The sequence below is a fragment of the Stegostoma tigrinum genome, chromosome 16 (assembly GCF_030684315.1).
Source record: "Stegostoma tigrinum isolate sSteTig4 chromosome 16, sSteTig4.hap1, whole genome shotgun sequence".
Lineage (NCBI taxonomy): Eukaryota > Metazoa > Chordata > Chondrichthyes > Orectolobiformes > Stegostomatidae > Stegostoma > Stegostoma tigrinum.
This window is the reverse complement of record NC_081369.1, coordinates 21565214-21584302: the sequence shown is the minus strand read 5'-3', so window position 1 is coordinate 21584302 and position 19089 is coordinate 21565214. Positions and strand designations below refer to the sequence as shown.

The 19089-nt window shown below is 40.6% G+C and overlaps 1 protein-coding gene across 4 annotated transcripts in view; it reads left to right on the top strand.

Moving 5' to 3' along the window:
* The window catches only part of slc6a2 (solute carrier family 6 member 2), a 166832-nt gene that overhangs the window by 103476 nt on the left and 44267 nt on the right, over positions 1 to 19089 (top strand). For all 4 annotated transcript variants that reach the window (XM_048546354.2, XM_048546357.2, XM_048546356.2 and 1 more), the window contains exons 7-8: positions 4697 to 4821; positions 14919 to 15031. In XM_048546354.2, the coding sequence (XP_048402311.1) occupies positions 4697 to 4821; positions 14919 to 15031 (238 nt within the window). The remainder of the gene's footprint in view (positions 1 to 4696; positions 4822 to 14918; positions 15032 to 19089) is intronic.

The following is a 19089-nucleotide window of genomic DNA, read 5'->3' as shown; positions in this document are numbered from 1 at the left end:
TTGTCACCTTTATGGTAGACTTTGACATTTAAGTATATTTCTGGGGATGGTATGTGTGTTAAGAAATCAGTTCATATAAAACCATTTGATCAAAATGTAAACCTGAAGTTTAACTTAAGTTAACACCACATTTTCAAAAACTCATTCCGGCACAAAAGCAAAGCATGACAATTTAAGGAATATAATCTAAACATCTCCCATTTATGGAGAAGGTTGAGCATCAATATTCCAACAAAAAAACCAACTGGAGACATCCAGCATTTTCAGTCAAAATGTAACTTTAAATCAATGAACCAGTAAACCTTGCTTGATTATCATAAAGGGTCATTTCACAGAACAACTCTGGTTTGCAAATTCACTTCTTTCAAGTGTACATATTTGATATGTAAATCTTATGTCTATGTCATAATAACAATTGTTTGTATCAACTTATTATACCACAGCCACTTCCTCCTTCCTAAAGAATCTACACAGAAGCTGCACTGGTGGGCCAATGTCATTACAGCAGGATTATGACTCAGAGATGTTTTGTGATAAAATAGTTGACCTCCTGTAACATTGAGCATAAGGTGTCAATGTTCACTGCTGCCTTCAGGTCAAGAAAGATTGTAAAGTATCAGAATAATAGACACTGACACAAAGAAGGAAGGTGAGAGAGTATATTCAAGTAGAGTGAAGTAGGGGAAGGAACATGAGACTGAAAAGGAAGAGGAATAAGGGACCTGCAGGTAGTACAGGCGTGAGTAATTTTAATTTCCAATGGGAGGTAGCTGACGCTGGCAAGGATTTGTTGCCCTTCCCCAATTCCTCTTGATAAAGTCTTGATAAGCTGACTTCCTGTACCAAGTGTTTAAATACATGATGACTAGGAGAAGTCAGGAGGGAACAGAGTAAAGAGATGGGAAGTGGATAATGGGGGTGGGAAGAATGAAAGCAAGACGAGGAGAGAATTAAAGAGAGGGGAAAAGGAAGGAAAATGGGGATGGCGGGAGCAAATGCAAGATAATTCTTCTCACTCATTGATGTAATTATGTGTGGATTTTTAAAAATCTCTGCGCCAGGGATGCGAAGCGTTCTATCACTTCTAACTTTCTATTAGACCCGATTTCAAAATGAGTTCAGGGTAACAGGATGATGTTTAGGTGCCAGTTTCATCCTCACTAGGTCAAAGTTGTAGTTGAAGACCCGAACCTTATCCTTGTTTGGATGATGGAGTGAAATAATGTACCTTTGTTTTACATGGAAGAAAGGGGAAACCTATAGTCTGGTCAACTGTATTGTCAAGCGTGTGCTTATTGTGAAGGGATGAGTGCTTATGATGCAGTGATCAATTCAATTCCATTGCCTGCCGTCATCAGTATTGTGCCACATCTCCAATGGCCCCACTTACAATTGGCCAATCAACTGGCACTTGTCAAGCACTTCATATATGGACCTTCTCTCCGCTTTCTCTGGTTGTACTGTAATATTGCAATGGGAGGCAAGAGCAGATTTAGTATCATCAAACAGAGCCTTATACATCTGCTTCATGTTCAGGAATCCTTCACCTTGTATTGGGCATTGAATGTGGAGTGAGTTAGCCAGTGAGTTGAATAAACAGAGAGAAAACAGAGATACTATTGAATGGCACCTGGTTATGCTTCAGAGATGACCTGGGTTGCCTACTTTTTTTCTCAAGTGGGAATAGACATGAAAAGCATATCTTGTCTGGGTGACAAATGCAAACACTGGTGCTTATACATCAATGGAATTAATAATTGCAGCATTACTCAAGAGTTCTACAGTGTAACACTTAAATATCAAGATGACATATGAATTGATGGGTGTGTAGGTTAAATCACACTTTCAGAAATCAGTAAGAGAAATTCAATTTATAAAATATATTTTCATAGCTTCAACCAAACACTTAATTCTGCTCTGAGATAACAAGCTGTGGAGCTGGATGAGCACAGCAGGCCAAGCAGCAGAGGAACAGGAAAGCTGACGTTTCAGGTTGAGACCCTTCTTCAGAAATGGGGGAGGGGAAGGGCATTCTGAGATAAATATGGAGAGAGGGGGAGGCATGTAGAAGATGGATAGAGGAGAAGATAGGTGGAGAGGAGACATAAAGGTCAAGGAGGTGTGGTTGGAGCCAGTAAAGGTGAATGTAGCTGAGGAGTTAGGGAGGGAATAGGTTGGTCCAGCGAGGACAGACAGGTCAAGGTGGCGGGATGAGGTTAGTGGGTAAGAGATAGGGTTGGGGCGTGAGGTGGGAGGAATGGTTAGGGAGGCGGGGACAAGCTGGGCTGGTTTTGGGATGTGGTCGGGGAGGGGAGATTTTGAAGCTTGTGAAGTGCACATTGATTCCCTTGGGCTGCCGGGTGCCCAAGTAAAATATGAGATGCTGTTCCTGCAGCCTTCGGGTAGCATCATTGTGGCAATGCAGGAGGCCCAGGATGGACACTTCATCTAAGGAGTGGGAGGGGGAGTTGAAATGGTTCGCGACTGGGAGGTGTAGTTGTTTGTTGCAAACTGAGTGTATGTGTTCCACAAAGTGGTCCCAAGCCTCTGCTTGGTTTCCCTGATGCAAAGGAGGCCACAACAGGAACAGCGGATACAGTATACCACATTAGCAGATGTGCAGGTGAACATCTGTTTGATGCGGAAGATGTATTCTAGGTAGCTGTGGGAGTCAGTAGGCTTGAAATGGATTTCGGTTTCCAGGTGGATGCCAGAGATGGAGATAGAGAGGTCCAGGAAGGGGAGAGAGGTATCAGAGATGGTCCAGGTGAGCTTAAGGTTGGGATGGAAGGTGTTAATGAACTGTTCGAGCTCCTCATGGGAGCAGGAGGCAGCACCGATACAGTCATTGATGTAATGGAGGAAGAGGTGGGGGAGACAGCCAGTGTAGCTACGGAAGAAGGATGGTTCCACGTATCCTACAAAGAGGCAGGCATTGCTTGGGCACATGCAGGTACCCATGGCCACCCCCATTTGTCTGTAGGAAGTGGAAGAAATTGAAGGAGAAGTTGTTAAGGATGAGGATGAGTTCGGCTAAGTGGATGGCGATTGGTCAGGTCTGCAGGACAGGAAGAAGTGAAGGCCCTTTAGGCCATCTGCACGGGGAATGCAGGTGTATAGGGACTGGACGTCCATAGTAAAGATGAGGTGTTGGGGACCAGGGAATATCAGAGCTTAGTCATTCCTGTGCTACTGTTCTTGTACCCAATACCTCAGAAGTAGGTATACTGTTTCCACACTGTAGGGTATCTAAAAAAAACAAATTTGAGCCCCCCATTCAGGCATGAATAAGAAGCACTGCAGTGAACAATATGTGACACCCAGTGTTAACATTTGTATATAATGTCGCCTGCAGGTGTAGCTGGTACAAGAGTGAAAAATTTACACTTGTAAAATGAGTTTTCCGATTCTCAAAGTCTGACCCAAGAATTTGCAGTGTATTTAAAGATGAAATGTGCGACATGCTCTGCACTTTTAATATGCAATAGAGCAACATGAGCATGGGAATTAAAACTGGAAACAGTTGAATGGCACTGTAACATTGTTCATTTTGAAGACTGTTGCTAATTACTCAGTAAACACACATATTAATGAGGCTTTTGACAGAAGTATAAGAGTGGTATAAATATATTATGGGTATAATCTGTATCACAAGTTGACAGTGATAAAATAAGTTGAAAATTGTAATATCTTCGTAACGTTACACATGGGAAGTCAACACCACAGGGAGATTTTCAACTTGGCACTCAGGCATAAATCAGGTATTGTGATTTCTCATCCTGTTCTTAATTATTATTATTAATCTATTTTTCTGATCAGCCTGCTTAGATCTATTATTACAGACCTGTGGAGCAGATGAGACTTGAATCTGGGCCTCCCTGTCCAGGGGTAGGGACATTGCCATTGTTTCACAAGAGGACCGTTCAATCACCCAGTCTAGAAACTGCTTGATATTCATTTCAGAGATAGTAGGAACTCCAGATGCTGGAGAATCTGAGATAACAAGGTGTAGAGCTGGATGAACACAGCAGGCCAAGCAGCATCCAAGGAGTAGGAAAGCTGGACGTTTCGGGCCTAGACCCTTCAGAAGGGTCATTTCAGTTGATTTCAATGTAAAAGGGAATTGGTCAGTTTCTCCTTATAGGTAACCACCTCCATAACCCATGGGTGATAAGTTGAAGTTCAGACTTGCAGGGTTTAGTTTTGCAGATGAAGTGGAAGAGAGGCATGTGTAACAATCCCATTCTGTTCTTGCTTTCATTTTTCCATAATTAATTCCTACAAGCTAATGAAACTGCCTCTATAAACTTGTCATATTAATGCACCCTCATCAATGAATGCAATGTAGGGCTGCTAAAAGAAGGGGAGTGAATTATAATATTGACACATTTGCAAATCAGTTTAACATTATAAATACAGACAAAGGAACTGACAATGGAAACATTGACAAAAGGAGTACACCCAGACCTGAGCTTTTTTATATAGGTGCAGTGGTGCAGCTTTCTGGTTACCTTTTAGCCTTTCTGCTTCATGGTGATGTATTCACTTATGAAAAAAAATAGGCATTTGATCATTCATACCAAACGGAATTGAGTCTCCACAATTTTATGTTGCAGGAGATAAATACCTGAAAAATTGTAACAGTAAGTTTCCATGGAGTTTTATCTTAAAACGTGATTATTCTTTTGTTGCTCAGCGATGCTATTCTTACCAGCTCCATCAACTGTGTGACAAGCTTCTTCTCAGGATTTGCAATTTTCTCTGTATTGGGCTATATGGCATTCAAGCACGGAGTTGATATTTCAGAAGTGGCAACAGATGGTAAGCACTTTATACAGATTTAATGGTATATTTTCAATTTCAAAAGCAAGATTTTGCAGATCCAGACGCCTAAAACAAAAATGGAAAAACATAGAAATACACGACAAATTCTGGTTCTGACTAAATGCCATGACCTGAAATTTTAACTTTTCTCCATAAATCCTCCAGAGTACTTCCAGTACTTCAGTTTTATTACATTTTGAATTTTGTCTCTGATTGGCAAACTGCAGATAATTGAAAAGACTTCAGTTATTTTAAGTATCAGAAGCGTCTACTCTTCCTCTAAATGTGAATTTGATTCTGAATCAGGACATATTGTGAATGATAGAAAAGTCACCAACATCTGCATTTCAGTTTTTGTAAAAAAATTCATTCATGGGAGGTGGACAGCACTAGCTAAGCTTGCATTTATGGCCCATCCAAACCGATGACCACTTCCGAGGGTGACACCACCACCTTTAAAGTTCCCTTCCAAGCCACTCGCCATCCTGACTTGGAAATAATTTTGCCATTCCTTCACTGTCACTGGATCAAAATCCTGGAATTCCCTCCGTAATGACATTGTGGGTCAATCCACAGCAGGTGGACGGCAGTGACTCAAGCAGGCAGCTCGCCACTAGGGCAACTAGGCATGGCAATAAAAACTGGCCAGGCAGCAATGCCCACATCCCACAAATGTAAAAAAATACGTGTTCAAAGGCAATCACATTGCCGTGGGTCTGGAGTTACATGTAGTCCAGTCCAGATGAGGACAGCAGATTTCCATCCTTTAAAAAAAAGTTTCGCCATTTTGCTAACTTTTTATACCAGCTTTTTACTGAATTCAAATTTCACTATCTGCCATGGTAAAGTATGAACCCATGTCCCCAGAATGTTAGTTGGGGGTTGTGATTATTAGTCTCGTAACAATACCACAACATCACCACCTCCCTCCCGTTTTAATGCATTAGGGCATGGAGATTAATATTAGCCTCTCAGTGAAACTATAAAAAGATGCATCATTTCTATAAAAATTGAATGTCTGTTACAGCTATAACGTTACAAAGGCTTGCTGCAAAATTTGACTGGATATGTCTGGGAAAGTGTTATATATGCAGTTGAGAGCACTGCCCCTTCAAGAGTGCCGGTCAGGTGACCTGGAGGGGCAGAGCTTGGATCCAGTTAAAAGCGGGCTGTGGAGATGTGAATGTTGTTAATAAAGTGTTCCTGTTCAGATTTAACATTTGTTGACCTGGTTATATAATTCCTTGTTATAAAGGAAACATTGAGATAAAAGAAAGGATGATTCTTTTTGCAACGAGAAATTAAAATCTGTTTGCCTCAAATTTGCTATATCATGCAAATAAATAATTTGAAAATTTCAACTTGGATGCCAAAAGTTCAAGGTATTGTAAAAGCTGTTTATCTTTGGTAAAGAATAACTTTCAAACAAATGCTTTTGAATTTCAATTCTGATCCATGCGCACACCATCCATTTGTATCTTAAAACATGCAACAAATATAGTCTTAAGGCTTGCCTGTTTATCAGCTCACTTCCACTCTCTTTATGGAGGAGATAGTAATTGGTGTCCTGCCGTTTTCAACTTGCTATGTCCTTGTATCTGAAAACAGGGATCAAGATTGAAATGACTCCACAGAGATTGGTGTCCCGTTACCAAGTAACCCTTTATTTACATGTGGAAAGTCCTTGACAATGATCCAGCTCCCTCAGAGCCAGCTCTGAGAATGAACAGGATGTCTGACATTCCTGTTCTTATTTGTCAGCTAGGGCTCCCTGTTTGGACCAGATTAACAGCTTCAATCAGGAACTCATGTTCTGTGAGTCCACCTGGCTTGTTATAATTACTACATCCCTCCCCCTCTGAGTCCAAGGACAGAGGCAGGTTCTTTTCCTTGTAGCTCCTCCTTGAGTGTTTCAGCACCAAGTCAGATTCCTCTAACTTTGTCCTGGATATGGACAGTATGTAACGCCTAATAGCTCACCTCATGTACCTGGAGTGTCTAGAAAGAAATTTGTTCTCCACTTCAGGCGGTAGAGGTGTTGAGGCAGTGGCAACTAGTGCATCCAATACAGATTCCAAGGTATTTTCAATGCTTGACAGAGAGAGAGCTCCGCCAACCTTTCTGACTGTTCCCAGGAGCCAGGCATGTTTTGCTCTTGTCCCGTTTGCAAGCTTGTGGCTTTCATATGGTCCATGAGCTTATTCAGGACCCTTGCACCTACCCAAACCTTATATGTCACTGGACCTGACCTTGCATCGACCATGCCTCCCATGGTTCCTACACAAACACCCCTGAAGTAAATTGTCTGTCTCAATTGAGGAATCTTATGTCTAGTATTGGTGTTCCTAATGCTATTTCACCCTCATCCACCACCGCTCCCCCCCCCACCCCGTCCTGACCACCAGACATAACTTCTCACCAACATCTTCATTTTGGCAACCTCTGGGTAACCCTGATGGTGTTCAGCCAGTATCTGGCAGTGACCGTTGTGTGGGACAATCACTCTTGTCCCCATAATATTAATAATAAAATGTCATCCTGTACTGTGATCTGGTCACTCTGGGTCTAAAAAGGTTTAAATTCTGGTTGTGATAGCCCTTTGGTTTTCCCCATTACCACCAACTGTTTCAGTCTTGCCAGGACCGGATCTTTCTGCATCCAAAGTCTGATATTGTCAGCTGTGGCTGGAATTTTGACAAGAAAATTTAAAACCATTGCAGACTCTTCCAGTGGCAGTATCACCCCAGTGGCATATCTGGCAGTGGGAAGTGGCTCAATGCATCCACACTTAACTACTTGGTCTCCCAGATGGTGTTCCAACTTATAATTGTACGCACTTAACGTTGGAGCCCACTGCTAAATTCGGCCTGAAGCTCTGCGTGGCACTTCCTCGCCCTTTTTGAGTAGGCCCAGCAAAGTTTTGTGGTCTGTTATTATTACAAATTTACATACATAAAGGTAGTGGTAATACCAATATAACAGCCAAGTCTTCCTTCACTATCTGGGCGTATTTATGCTATGCATCAGCCAAAGTCCTGGATGCACACTGTATTGGCTGTTCCTCTCCATTGGGCCACCTATAAGCTAATACTACCTTGATGCAACAAAGGGAGGTATTGCATGTAAGTACCAGATCTCGTATGGGATCATAATATGCGAACATCTTTTGAGGATGTTCGCTGTTCCTTCACTTCCCTGAAAGCTATGGCTTGGCAATGTGACCATTTCCAAGGCTGACATATCTCTAAGAGTCAGTGCAATGATGCCAGAATGGACGCCAGGTTATGTATGAACTTCCATTAATAGTTCACCAGCACAAGGAAAGACCTAAGCCCTGGTACAAACATGGGAGTCAGGGCATCTTTGGTCGCTGTCACTTTATTTTCCAAAATATGTAACCTGGTCTTGTCGCCTGTCACCCAAGTAGGTCACTTTGGGTGGCTGGAACACAGTTTTCCCTTCTAAAGCATACACCTACCTCGGAGAAACATCGAAAGACTATGTCCAAGCTCTTTGAGTGTTCCTTATTGGTCTTCCCTGTTATTAGAATGTCATCCAGATAAATAGTGACCTGAAGGAGACCTTGGAAAATGTTCTCCATCATCCACCAAAAAGTTGCACAGGCTGATGATACCCCAAATGGCAGTCTACTATTAGTGCAAGGTCTTATGGGTATTACTTCTGGGAATCCTCCTCTAACTGCAATTGCAAGTACTCGTGGCTCGATCTAGGTTTGTGAAGGACATCTCCCCTGCCAGCTTTGCATATAAATCCTCTTGGCGACAGATTGGGTATTTATCCAGCCGCGAAAAGCAGTTTATTATTTATTTAAAATCCCCACACAGGTGAACCGACCTATTGGGCTTTGTAATTGGTACAACTGGTGCTGTCCATTCTGCAAACTCAACTGGTTTGATGATTCCTTCACTTTCCAACCTTCTGATTTCTGCCTCCAATGTTGTCTGTAAAGCAAATGGCACTGGGGGTGGGTGGGGCTTAAAGAATCATGGAATTGCTTCCTGGTCAACGTGCACAGTGGCCTTGGTTCCTTCGAAAGCCCCTAGAACTTCCTGAAAAACTTTCAGGTATTTAGTTAGGACTTCACTCAGGTGGCCATTTTCTAATCCAAAAATGTTGAACCAATTAAGCTGAATACTTCTCAACCAAATTCACCTCTTCAAGCTTGGGCCTAAACATTTTACCACAGTCAGTGGAAAATGAACCAGCTGTTTCTCAGAAGAGATGGGAACCTAAGTTGTACCCTTAATCTGTAAAGGTTCCCTGGTACAGGTTCTCAGTTTAGCTGAAGTCTTAAGGGTTGATGTCCAGAGCGATTTTGTTAAAGATCAGGTTTGTAACCACTGAAAAGGCCGCACCAGTAACGACCTCCACTACAACCCAATGATTATTTAAGCAGACATTTATTTTGATTGGTTCTGCTTTGGATGTTACTAAGTAATTTAACTCTACCAACCCAGATATAAGTCTGGCTTTTCATGGTGTGCGCACTCCTGGATAGCAGCCTATGAGTCCTCTTACTGAATTTAGGCCTAGTGGGACTCCTTTGCTGTCTCTAGTCTGCATATCAACAGCAACTGCAATGACTTGCCAGCCTGGATCCCGGAGAAAATCTTAACTGTTTTGCCAAAGCTTGGCTTTGTTTTGGGGTTCGTTATGGCTGACAGAGTCCCTCTGCTCAGAACATGTCCTGAGTGAGGCTTTCAATTACCTTTACTCAAGTGGTACTCCCCAACTCAGTCAGACTGGTGAAGGTGTTCACTTCCATCAGAATTCCCTGCAACTCTTAAGCTCCACTTGCCACATCTTCCAGCAATAGAGCCAGTTTTAGTCCCTGTTTGAAGTCCAGTTGGACTTCAACTAGAAGGTGTTTTTGCATGGTTACATCATCAACGCCACATAAACGGTCTCTCAGCATCTCATTAAAAGTTTAAACGACAGTCATGTACCTCTGCTAGTCATCATAACCTTATCAAAAATCCTGATACAGATTCCCCTGGTTCTTGAATTTCTAAGTTAAAAACGATTGCAACTCAGAATTAGAGGAGACTTGAGGTCATAATAGGACTTAACTAAGTCTGTCAACTCCTGAAAGGTTTTAGTATCTGGTGCCCCAGGGAAGGGGAAACTCCTAATAACCAGAAAAGCTGCAGGTCCACAAGCTGTCAGGAGAATTAAGAATTGCTTTTCATCTGCCCCAATGTCATTTGCCCAGAAAAAAATAACATGTTCGTTCCACTTACTGGGCCCAGTCTTCCACAGCAGAATTGAATGAGTCAAGTTTCCCAAATAATGGCATAGTGCCAGAAATGCTTATACCAACTCAAAGATGACTGTTGTGAGTGAATTTTTTCAGAAGCGCGCTTTGGTCTTGTTGGCACTGGAATAACTCCACAAAGGCTGGTGTCCAGTTACCGAATCAGCCTTTATTTACACAGAGAAAGTCCTTGACACTGATATAGTTCTCTGAGTACCAGGACCTCTAACAGTTCTGTTTATATCTGTCAGCCAGGACTCCCTGATTGGGCCAGATTAAAAGCCCCAATCAGGGAACTCATTCAATGAGGACCACCTGGCTGACCACATTACAATCACAACAAATATTACCACCCATCCATGTAAATGCAATCTCAGTATTACTTTTGACATTTGCCATTCCTATCTTTTTTTTCAAACAAATTTAAATAACGTCTGGGTTTTGTCATGGCATTGAGAACATCATCCTTTATATTTTCCTTAAAGCCTTATTTTGACCTGGACAAAATATTGAAAATATCATGAATGACTTGGTTGGTTCATTTACCAGTCATGACATTGAATGTGGAAAGAAGACTACTGAAGGAGAAATGAGGCATATGAGAGTTTAAACTCTGTAGCATTGATGCAAATGTGTAGTCAAAAGCCTTAACAAATGCCAGTAGAGTATGAAGGTAGTAGTATGACGTTATCAAATATTTAATATGGTGCAGACACAGCTTGGACTAAAGTTCTGTTGCACATCACAGATAGGTTCAGAACTGGATATAAATAAATCCCTGATGAGAGTTAAAGAAAGCTGACGATGTTGGAAATTTGAAATAGGAACCTGACTTGGTGCAAAATCCACTGTAAATTGACTGGAACCACAGAAAAAATTGTGGAAAAAAATGGCTCAAACACTGTGGAAACACATTGTATTGTAATTTCATTAGTTTCAACTGGAGCTCGTGAAACAGGAGGCCAGGTTTCAAAACTAAAAAGAACTCCACAGTATGTATGTTGCAACCATTGCTTTAGTCTGATGAGATCCCATAGTGGAAGCCTCAGCTCAGAAACCTACCCTTTCTACTTATCATGGTAACAGCCCAGGTAAAATGTTCAGAACCAAAAATAATGAATATCATTCTTCTCAAAACATGTGATGTTCACATCAAAAACCACTTCCTAGCTCCTGAAAGAAAATATTCAAGTTAGCTAATTCCTTAGTTGCTAATTTACTGTGTTAATGAGAGCAATACATTCATTAGAAGTGGCAGGTCAGCCCATCAGACCATAGAATTTATCATCCTCTCCACCAAATTAGTTGTTAATACGTTCTAAGAATTTGATAATGCCATGGAAATAAAGCCATTTTGACTAACTAGGATCTATCATAGTTGTTGACAACTAGTTACCTTCATGGTTTTGGTGAAAAGGTGCAAATTCAGTGTATTAAAGTTCAGTTTTTGCCAGTTCTATCTGTCATATGTGTATTCACACCTCATTCAACATTACTGATTTTTTTTTATATTTGAGGGACACTTGTTTGGACTTTTAAATGATGGGAATTGGCCAATCACATACAGGTAAAATAAGTGATGTTTAACAGTAATCTTATCATCTGACCGGCTTTACATCCAGTATGTGATTAAACCTCAAATAAGATTAAAATATCATTTTAGCTCAAATATTGGAAACATGGGGATTGCATCAGTTCAATAAGGGAGCTCACCGTCAAATTTTTTGAGGGCATTTGGAGATTAGTAATAAAGTCTGGCCCAATCAGTGATCTATGAACAGACAAAAAAAACTCTGTTAATAGAGTGTACAAGTTACTTATCCTCCATTTCATATTATTACCCTTACAACAGGCGTCGTTTTCTTTCTTGAGCATTTTGCCTTTTAGAAGCTTATTTTTTCATTCGCCCTAATCCCTTTCAGAAGTAGTTTAGTCATATAGTAACATTACTTTGTGCAGTTACATTGATGTAAGGAATATTTAGATTGGCACAATAGCAGAATTTGAATGAAATCTTAAACTGTAAGCATCAACACAAGGGAAGCATTGATTTGCAAGACAAAACACTACATAAGCACATGATAGCATATGGAAGTTTGCAACAAATTGTTTCTTAAGTTACTGATGCACTCCTGTACACAAAAAAACCCTATTCCTAAACACAATTTCCACAGACAGCTAATTGGTTGCATATTCGTCTCTAAAACAGTCGTACCTGAAGTGTGGGAAGTTTTAAGATGTGATGACAAAAAAATGAAAATCTTTATCAAATTAATTGTTTCAGGATTAAATTATCCACTCAACACCATGTTCATTGCAATAATATCTATTCCAGCGTTCGCATAAAGTATCTCCTGATTTTCTTCGTCCTTAAGCTAGAGATTCCACATTTATTCATAAAGAAATCATTACCTCCATATTGTCTGATTACCCTGATTCCCAGTATTCCTTTGTTGAAATGTTTATTATTGCTCTCCTCACTTCGCAGCTCCTCATTCCTCTTCCCTTTACAGGCATTCCTTCCCCCCCCCCATTGCAAGCCCTCTTCCCCCATTCTCATAGTTTGGTCCCTTTTGATCCCTTCTATCTTGTTTGCAGCCTCACTTATTCACTCCCAAAATCTCAGCCACCTTCTCCCAGCTTTGTTCCCGCTGGCTCATCAGTTTCACGTCCTCGGGCTTCTCTTCCTACCCTACATCCTCTGGTATCATTGTCTCTAGCCCAGCAGCTTAGCATATTGCTGCCACTCATCTCTATGTTAGTCCAATCACAGGCTCCTTTGCTCCTGTATTTGCTGCTGATAGGTTGCTCCTCAATAGCCTTTCTCTGGTCATAACAGTGATGGATAGGATTTTCAGTGTTCTGGGTTTTTTCGGGGTGAATTCACCTGCTGCCTTAAAACTATTTATACAAGTAATTTATTAATGTGAGTAATAAAAACCAAAAGAACGGTGGATGCTGTAAATCTGGAACAAGAACAGGAGTTGCTGGAAAAGCTCAGCAGGCCTGGCAGCATCTGTGAAGAAAAATCAAAATTAACATTTTGAGTCCAGTAACCCTTCCTCAGAACGTTAACTCTGATTTCTCTTCATAGATGCTGTCAGACCTGCTGAGTTTTTCCAGCAATTTCTGTTTTTGTTACATTTATATAGGACCTGGATTGTAAGAAATTATCCCAAGGTGCATCACAACAGTGTAGACAAAAAGTTTATTTTACTGGGTTCGCTGCTTCAGAGCAGTCTCCTCTATATTGGTGAGACCAAATGCTGACGTCGTAATCACTTTGTGAAATACTTCTGCTCTGTCCTAAAGAATGATCTTGACTTTCTAGATACTTACTATTTCAACGCACCATCTTGCTGTTTAGCTAACATCTTCGTGCTAACAAAAGCAAAACATTGCAGCTATCGGAAATCTGAAACAAACGCAGAAAATCTTGGAGAAACTCAGCAGATGTGGCAGCAGAGAAACAAAGTTTCAAGTCAGATATGACCCTTTTTCAGAACTGATTTTTGTCTGAGGCCTGCTGCAGTACTGTACGAAGCCTAAAGCAAGTTAAAAGATCAACACAAAAGTAAAGTTGCTGGAAAATCTCAGCAGATATGGCAGTATCTGTGAAGGAAAAAACGGAGTTAATGTTTTGGGTCCGGTGACCCTTCATCAGGCATCTCATTTTCGGTTTAGGTGCTATACAAATTTAGGACTCAACATGAAGTTCAACAACTTCAGACCATGAACTCTGTCCTCCACTTTGACTACTCCCTTTGCTCACTGCCCCACCCCCGAAAAAAATCTTGCCAGTGTTTTGTTTGTATGGGTTTGTCTCAGCATTGTTGACCTATTTTCTGCTATTGCCTGTACTATTAACACCCACTCTTCATCTTTACATTTTCTGTACTACAGTTAATATTCCTTTCCCCTCTGGGCACTTAGCTTATCTGTTCAATCTTACTCCTCTTCGCTCCTCTCCAACAGTGTAAAAAACATCATTTTATACACGCCTTCAATTCCAATAAGAGATCAGAGCAAATTCAAAATGTTAATCAGGGCTCTATCTCCGCAGTTAATGCCAGAACAGTTGGTTTTCTCCAGCTCTTTACTTTTATTTCAGATCTCCAATACTTTGCTTTTATAATGAGGAGGAGAAGTTGGGCAAGGATGAATTTTTAGGCGATGTCTAACAACATGAGCAACAGAAATGAGATTAGGACAATTGAGTAAGAAGGACATTGGGAACAATTTTGAAATTTATTTTGCTTTTGAGATTGTTCTTCAGAACTTCATTGAGCAATCTTTGTTGTATAACTAACTTACCAGAGTCTCTCATGACTAACTGTAGTTGAAATTGCCACCTTTTATTAAGTCCAAAACCAGTAAGATAAAGCTTAATATCCACTAGGAGAAAGCCGAAGCAGAAAGTGGAATCTTGGGCCGTGTTTTGATGTTTGTTTTCAGTTTGAAAACTTTAAGTACTTTAATAATTATTGCTTGAAAATTAGTGGCAAAAAACTGGACTTTTAATTTTAAAACACAGTAAGTTGTTCTCTGGCTTCTATTTTAGGAATTTCCAGACAGCCCATCCAGAAACCATTCTGAATCCAGATAGTGCCAGACTAGCCACTGATCTGTGCTATCATCATTCCTTCAAAATATCTGTATTTGTATACAGGGATTTGTACCTTACAAAATGAATAAGCATAAATACTGAAGTTATTTGTCACTCTATTTCATAATTATATAGTATTTTCTTGTTTATAGATGACACTTTTCCATAATCTCAGGGTGCCAACTAATTCACTGTGTGCCATTCTGTTTTCAGGTCCAGGCTTAGTGTTTGTTATCTATCCTGAAGCAATCTCTACTCTCCCAGGGTCAACATTTTGGGCAATTATGTTTTTCATAATGCTGCTGACATTGGGGATTGACAGTTCAGTAAGTAAAGTGCCACTTTATCATGTGTTCCTCACTGTCCTTATAGACTGGAATGTAATACAGCGAAACGTGGTGTTCAGGCTAACTTAATTGTGGGACAGGCCAGTCATGATCTACAGGTAGTGGTTAAACCTTCAACAGTTAAGTCACAGATGGTTTGGGGTAAATACAAGGAACTTAGCTTGTGATAAGATGTCAATGAGCCTCATTAATAAAACAATTGATGTCAATTATCCTTGACACACTGAAATTTAGAGTTCGTTCAAGGATTAACTGGGAGTCACCAGAGATTTCCTGTGTCCCCTGAAGCCGTTCAACAAACCGGTTTGGGTTTTCCAACATCCTACCTTGTGGGTAGAGGGCTCAGAGTCAAGCATTCAGTGCCCAATTGAAAGACCTAACATAAGGAACAGAAGGGTCCGCTGAATGCCCTTGTCCTTGCCTCCAATCACCATGTTTCCCCTCCGCTGACCCTCATCACACTCATTTACCTGGGTCTAGGGATCCTGGTAAAAGCCTTGGAGCAAACACTGCCCCTGGTGGCATTGCTGGTAATAGAGAGCTGGCAGCCTCCATTTGGCATGTAATTTGGTTATGTTTTTCCTGTGGAAGTGAGGTAGGTTTTCATTGGTTCTCTAACTGGTGGCTCCATCATCAGCATCAAATATTACTCCTTGAAGGAAATAGCACAGGAACAGACTATTGAGCCCATTCTCATGTTTATGTTCCGTGTAAATACAACGCTATTTCTTGAAAGCAACTGTGTGTTACTTAACTGTTGAGAGACACAACGTATCATATGATTAGGATCTCTTGTAACAATTCCTTTAAAAGGAGTCTATAAAGATGGCTGCTGTGAATCATTGCAACATCTTCTAACATTTAACTTGGTTTCAAGGCTTGTCACTTGAAATGATATTAAATCTATTCTAAGAGGTGAATTTCAACTTGTAAAACTTGCTGCCCAGCTATTGCACTACCGTAAATGATTACAATGTTTAGTTTAAAGCCCTAATTTAAACTCTCCTCACTTCTAATATCTTGAAGATGGAGTGAAGATTCATGATGATTACATTGGCAGTGATAGTTCATGTGTAATTCCACATATTGATTCTTAGCCATAACATAAAATTTAAATAAAGCAATAATTGCTCTTCCACCCTACACCCTTCAACCACAAGCCATGTAAATTCCACTTTTGTCCAATTACTCTACCTGTGTCATTTCATCCCGCATAGAAAATGCAATTGATTTCAGTTAAAGAACACCACTCATTTGTAATTACATTAATTATTCCCGTCTTCCACTGGAAGACCAGATGGTGAAATCTTAGACTTCATTGGATCATTTAACCTCTATTTGTCCTCATAGGTAATGTTACCATAGTCCCAAAGGAGCATAGGGCTGTGCTCTCATTAGAGAGAGATGACTGCTGGTGAGTTTAACCTGAAGAGAGGGTGAGGGGTGTCACATTCTCCAGTGGGGGAGTGAGGTACCACAAAGATCCCAACTTTTCAACCTCCCCCCTCACTTGAGGCGTGGTAACCCCTGGGTTAAACTCTCCAGCAGTCCACTGTCTGAGTCAGCAGCCCTACAATCCTTTGGGATTATAGTAGCTTTACCTATCTAGCCTTGTTTCTGTCTGTTATTTAAAGTAATATCTATGGAGCTGATTAAGCAAAACCTGAACTACTTCATTAGATGACCAGTATCAGATGAAGTTTGAGATTTATTGGGATTATGATCAGTTGGCAATGGTGAAAGGAACAAATTTCACACAGAATTCACCTCTAACAATGAAGTTTTAGGAAGTAAAATTTTCTTCACATTATCAATTACATTTAAGTTCAAATCTTGATTGAGATACAATGTTGTGAAAACAATGTCACCACATGATTACAGAGATTCATGAAGAAATTTCACAACTACCTTCCCATTGACGACTAGGGAAAGGTACTAAATGCTGTCATTTCAGATAATATCTAAAGCCTAACAAGGCTTGAAGAAAATAACAGAAACCTCACATGAATTCACCTACAATCACTTTCAATGTTGCTGGTGACTAGCAGATCAATGTGCTGAAATCATTGTCCTTGTGAATGACATACACTGCCAAAGTATAAAGAAATGGTAGGATGAGAGGATTCAGATGAGCAAATATAAAGACACCAACTTGTGGCTGTTGCAATTTTGGTGTAACTTTGTTAGTTACTCCCTTCCAATGTTATTTCGATCCCTGGCTAGCATCCTGCCATGCTATGTTCAGGAATTCATCTAGAAATGCTAGAATAGCCAGTCAATAGAAAACTAATTAGTGTAAAACAGTTTGAAATGCAAAGTTAGGAGGGTACAAGTTTTTCTGCTGAATCACCTGATTCCACTCTTTCCAAAATGACTTGTAGATGCTGGCAGAAAAAGAGATTTCACTTGTTACATTTTCTTGAAAAGATTTAATAGACAACTAGTTTAGCCAACCACTGTTTGATCTGTTTGGACTACACAGAGCCTGATCAGCTCCCGGTCCTGTTTGCTAACTCTGCTCATTATTCCTGGTTAACTCAGGAATGTAAAACCTACCCCTTGTTTATTCTCTCTTCAAAACTCCTCTCTGTCTCTTCCACCTCACCTCCAATAACAACTGCAAGAAATTCATGTGTCTTTGTCACAACGATGGTCCGTCCTATAGGCTATCTCTGCTGTGGCTTTTCCCTTCCCTTTCACTCTCTTCCTCAACCTATGCACTCTAAATTTTGCCCCCACCTTAGTTCTGAACTCTCACCTCCCCTCAGTTGCTATCCTATCTCTTGTCATGCCATGTGTCTTTCCTTTTCTTTTTATTTGTCTGTAGCATTTGGCATGATTGACCACTCTACCCATCTGGATGGGAATGACGTTATCCAACTTCATTCTTGTCCATCTAATTGTATCGGTGTATCACTTTCTCTTCCTACTCCCATTCTATTACCTCTAATATCCTCCAAGGATTTATCTTGTCCTGCTCCTCTTTTATCATTTACCTCCTGCACCTTGACAATGCCATCCAAAAGAACAGAATTATTTACAGACACGCTCATGACACCTTGTTCCACCTCATCATCAATTCACTCAATCCTCCAGACTGTTTACCTAACACTAGGTGAGCAGAACTTTCCTCTTGTACATTAGGAAGATCCAATGCCATTGTTTTTGGTCCCTGCTCCTAAATATGTTCTCTTGTACTATTTCCATTCCTCTTTCTAGCAACTGTATGTTTGCAATCTTTGTCATTATATTTACCCTCCAGAGGACATTCCATTTAGATATCTTCAACACCAACAATAACACTTGATTCTACCTCCATAACATGCTCTACTTTTCCCCAGCCTCAGTTCATCTAGTGCTGAAATCCTCTGGTGAATGCTAGACATGACTATTTCCGCGCATTTCCACATTCTGCTCTCTGTGACCTTGAGGTGATTCAAAACTCAGCTACTGGTGTTATGCCTCATTCCAAGTCCCGTTTATCCTTCCCAATCTGTACTGGCTTTCAATCAAACAATTTCTTGACATTAAAATAGTTTTTAAATTCTTCCCCTACACACTATCTCTAGCAGCCCAGAACCCTCTGAGGTGCCAACTTTCATCCTGCTACATAGGACAGTAGAACACAGAAATAGACCCTTTGGCCCACTATGTCAGTGCGAATGATTTTGCCAGTCTAAATTAATCCTATCTGCCCATACGTGATCTGCACCCATCTATTCCTCGCCTGTTCATGTGTCTGTCTACATGCTTCTAAAGTACCTGCTTACACCACCTCTCCAGGCACCTACCACCCTCTGCATTTTTTTAAAAAAAACAAACTTGCCTCACGTTTTTCCTTTAAACTTTTACCCCACTCACTTTAAAATTATGTCCCCTAGTGTGTAATAAGATCTGTGAACAGGTTGATTAGAAAATACATTCGCCATCCCTCCTCACTTTGGGTCCCTTTGCTTGATTATAAATGGCTCAACTCTTCTGCATTGTTATATTTTGGATGTGCTTTCTCTCTGGACAATCAGGGCTGGGTAAGGCAT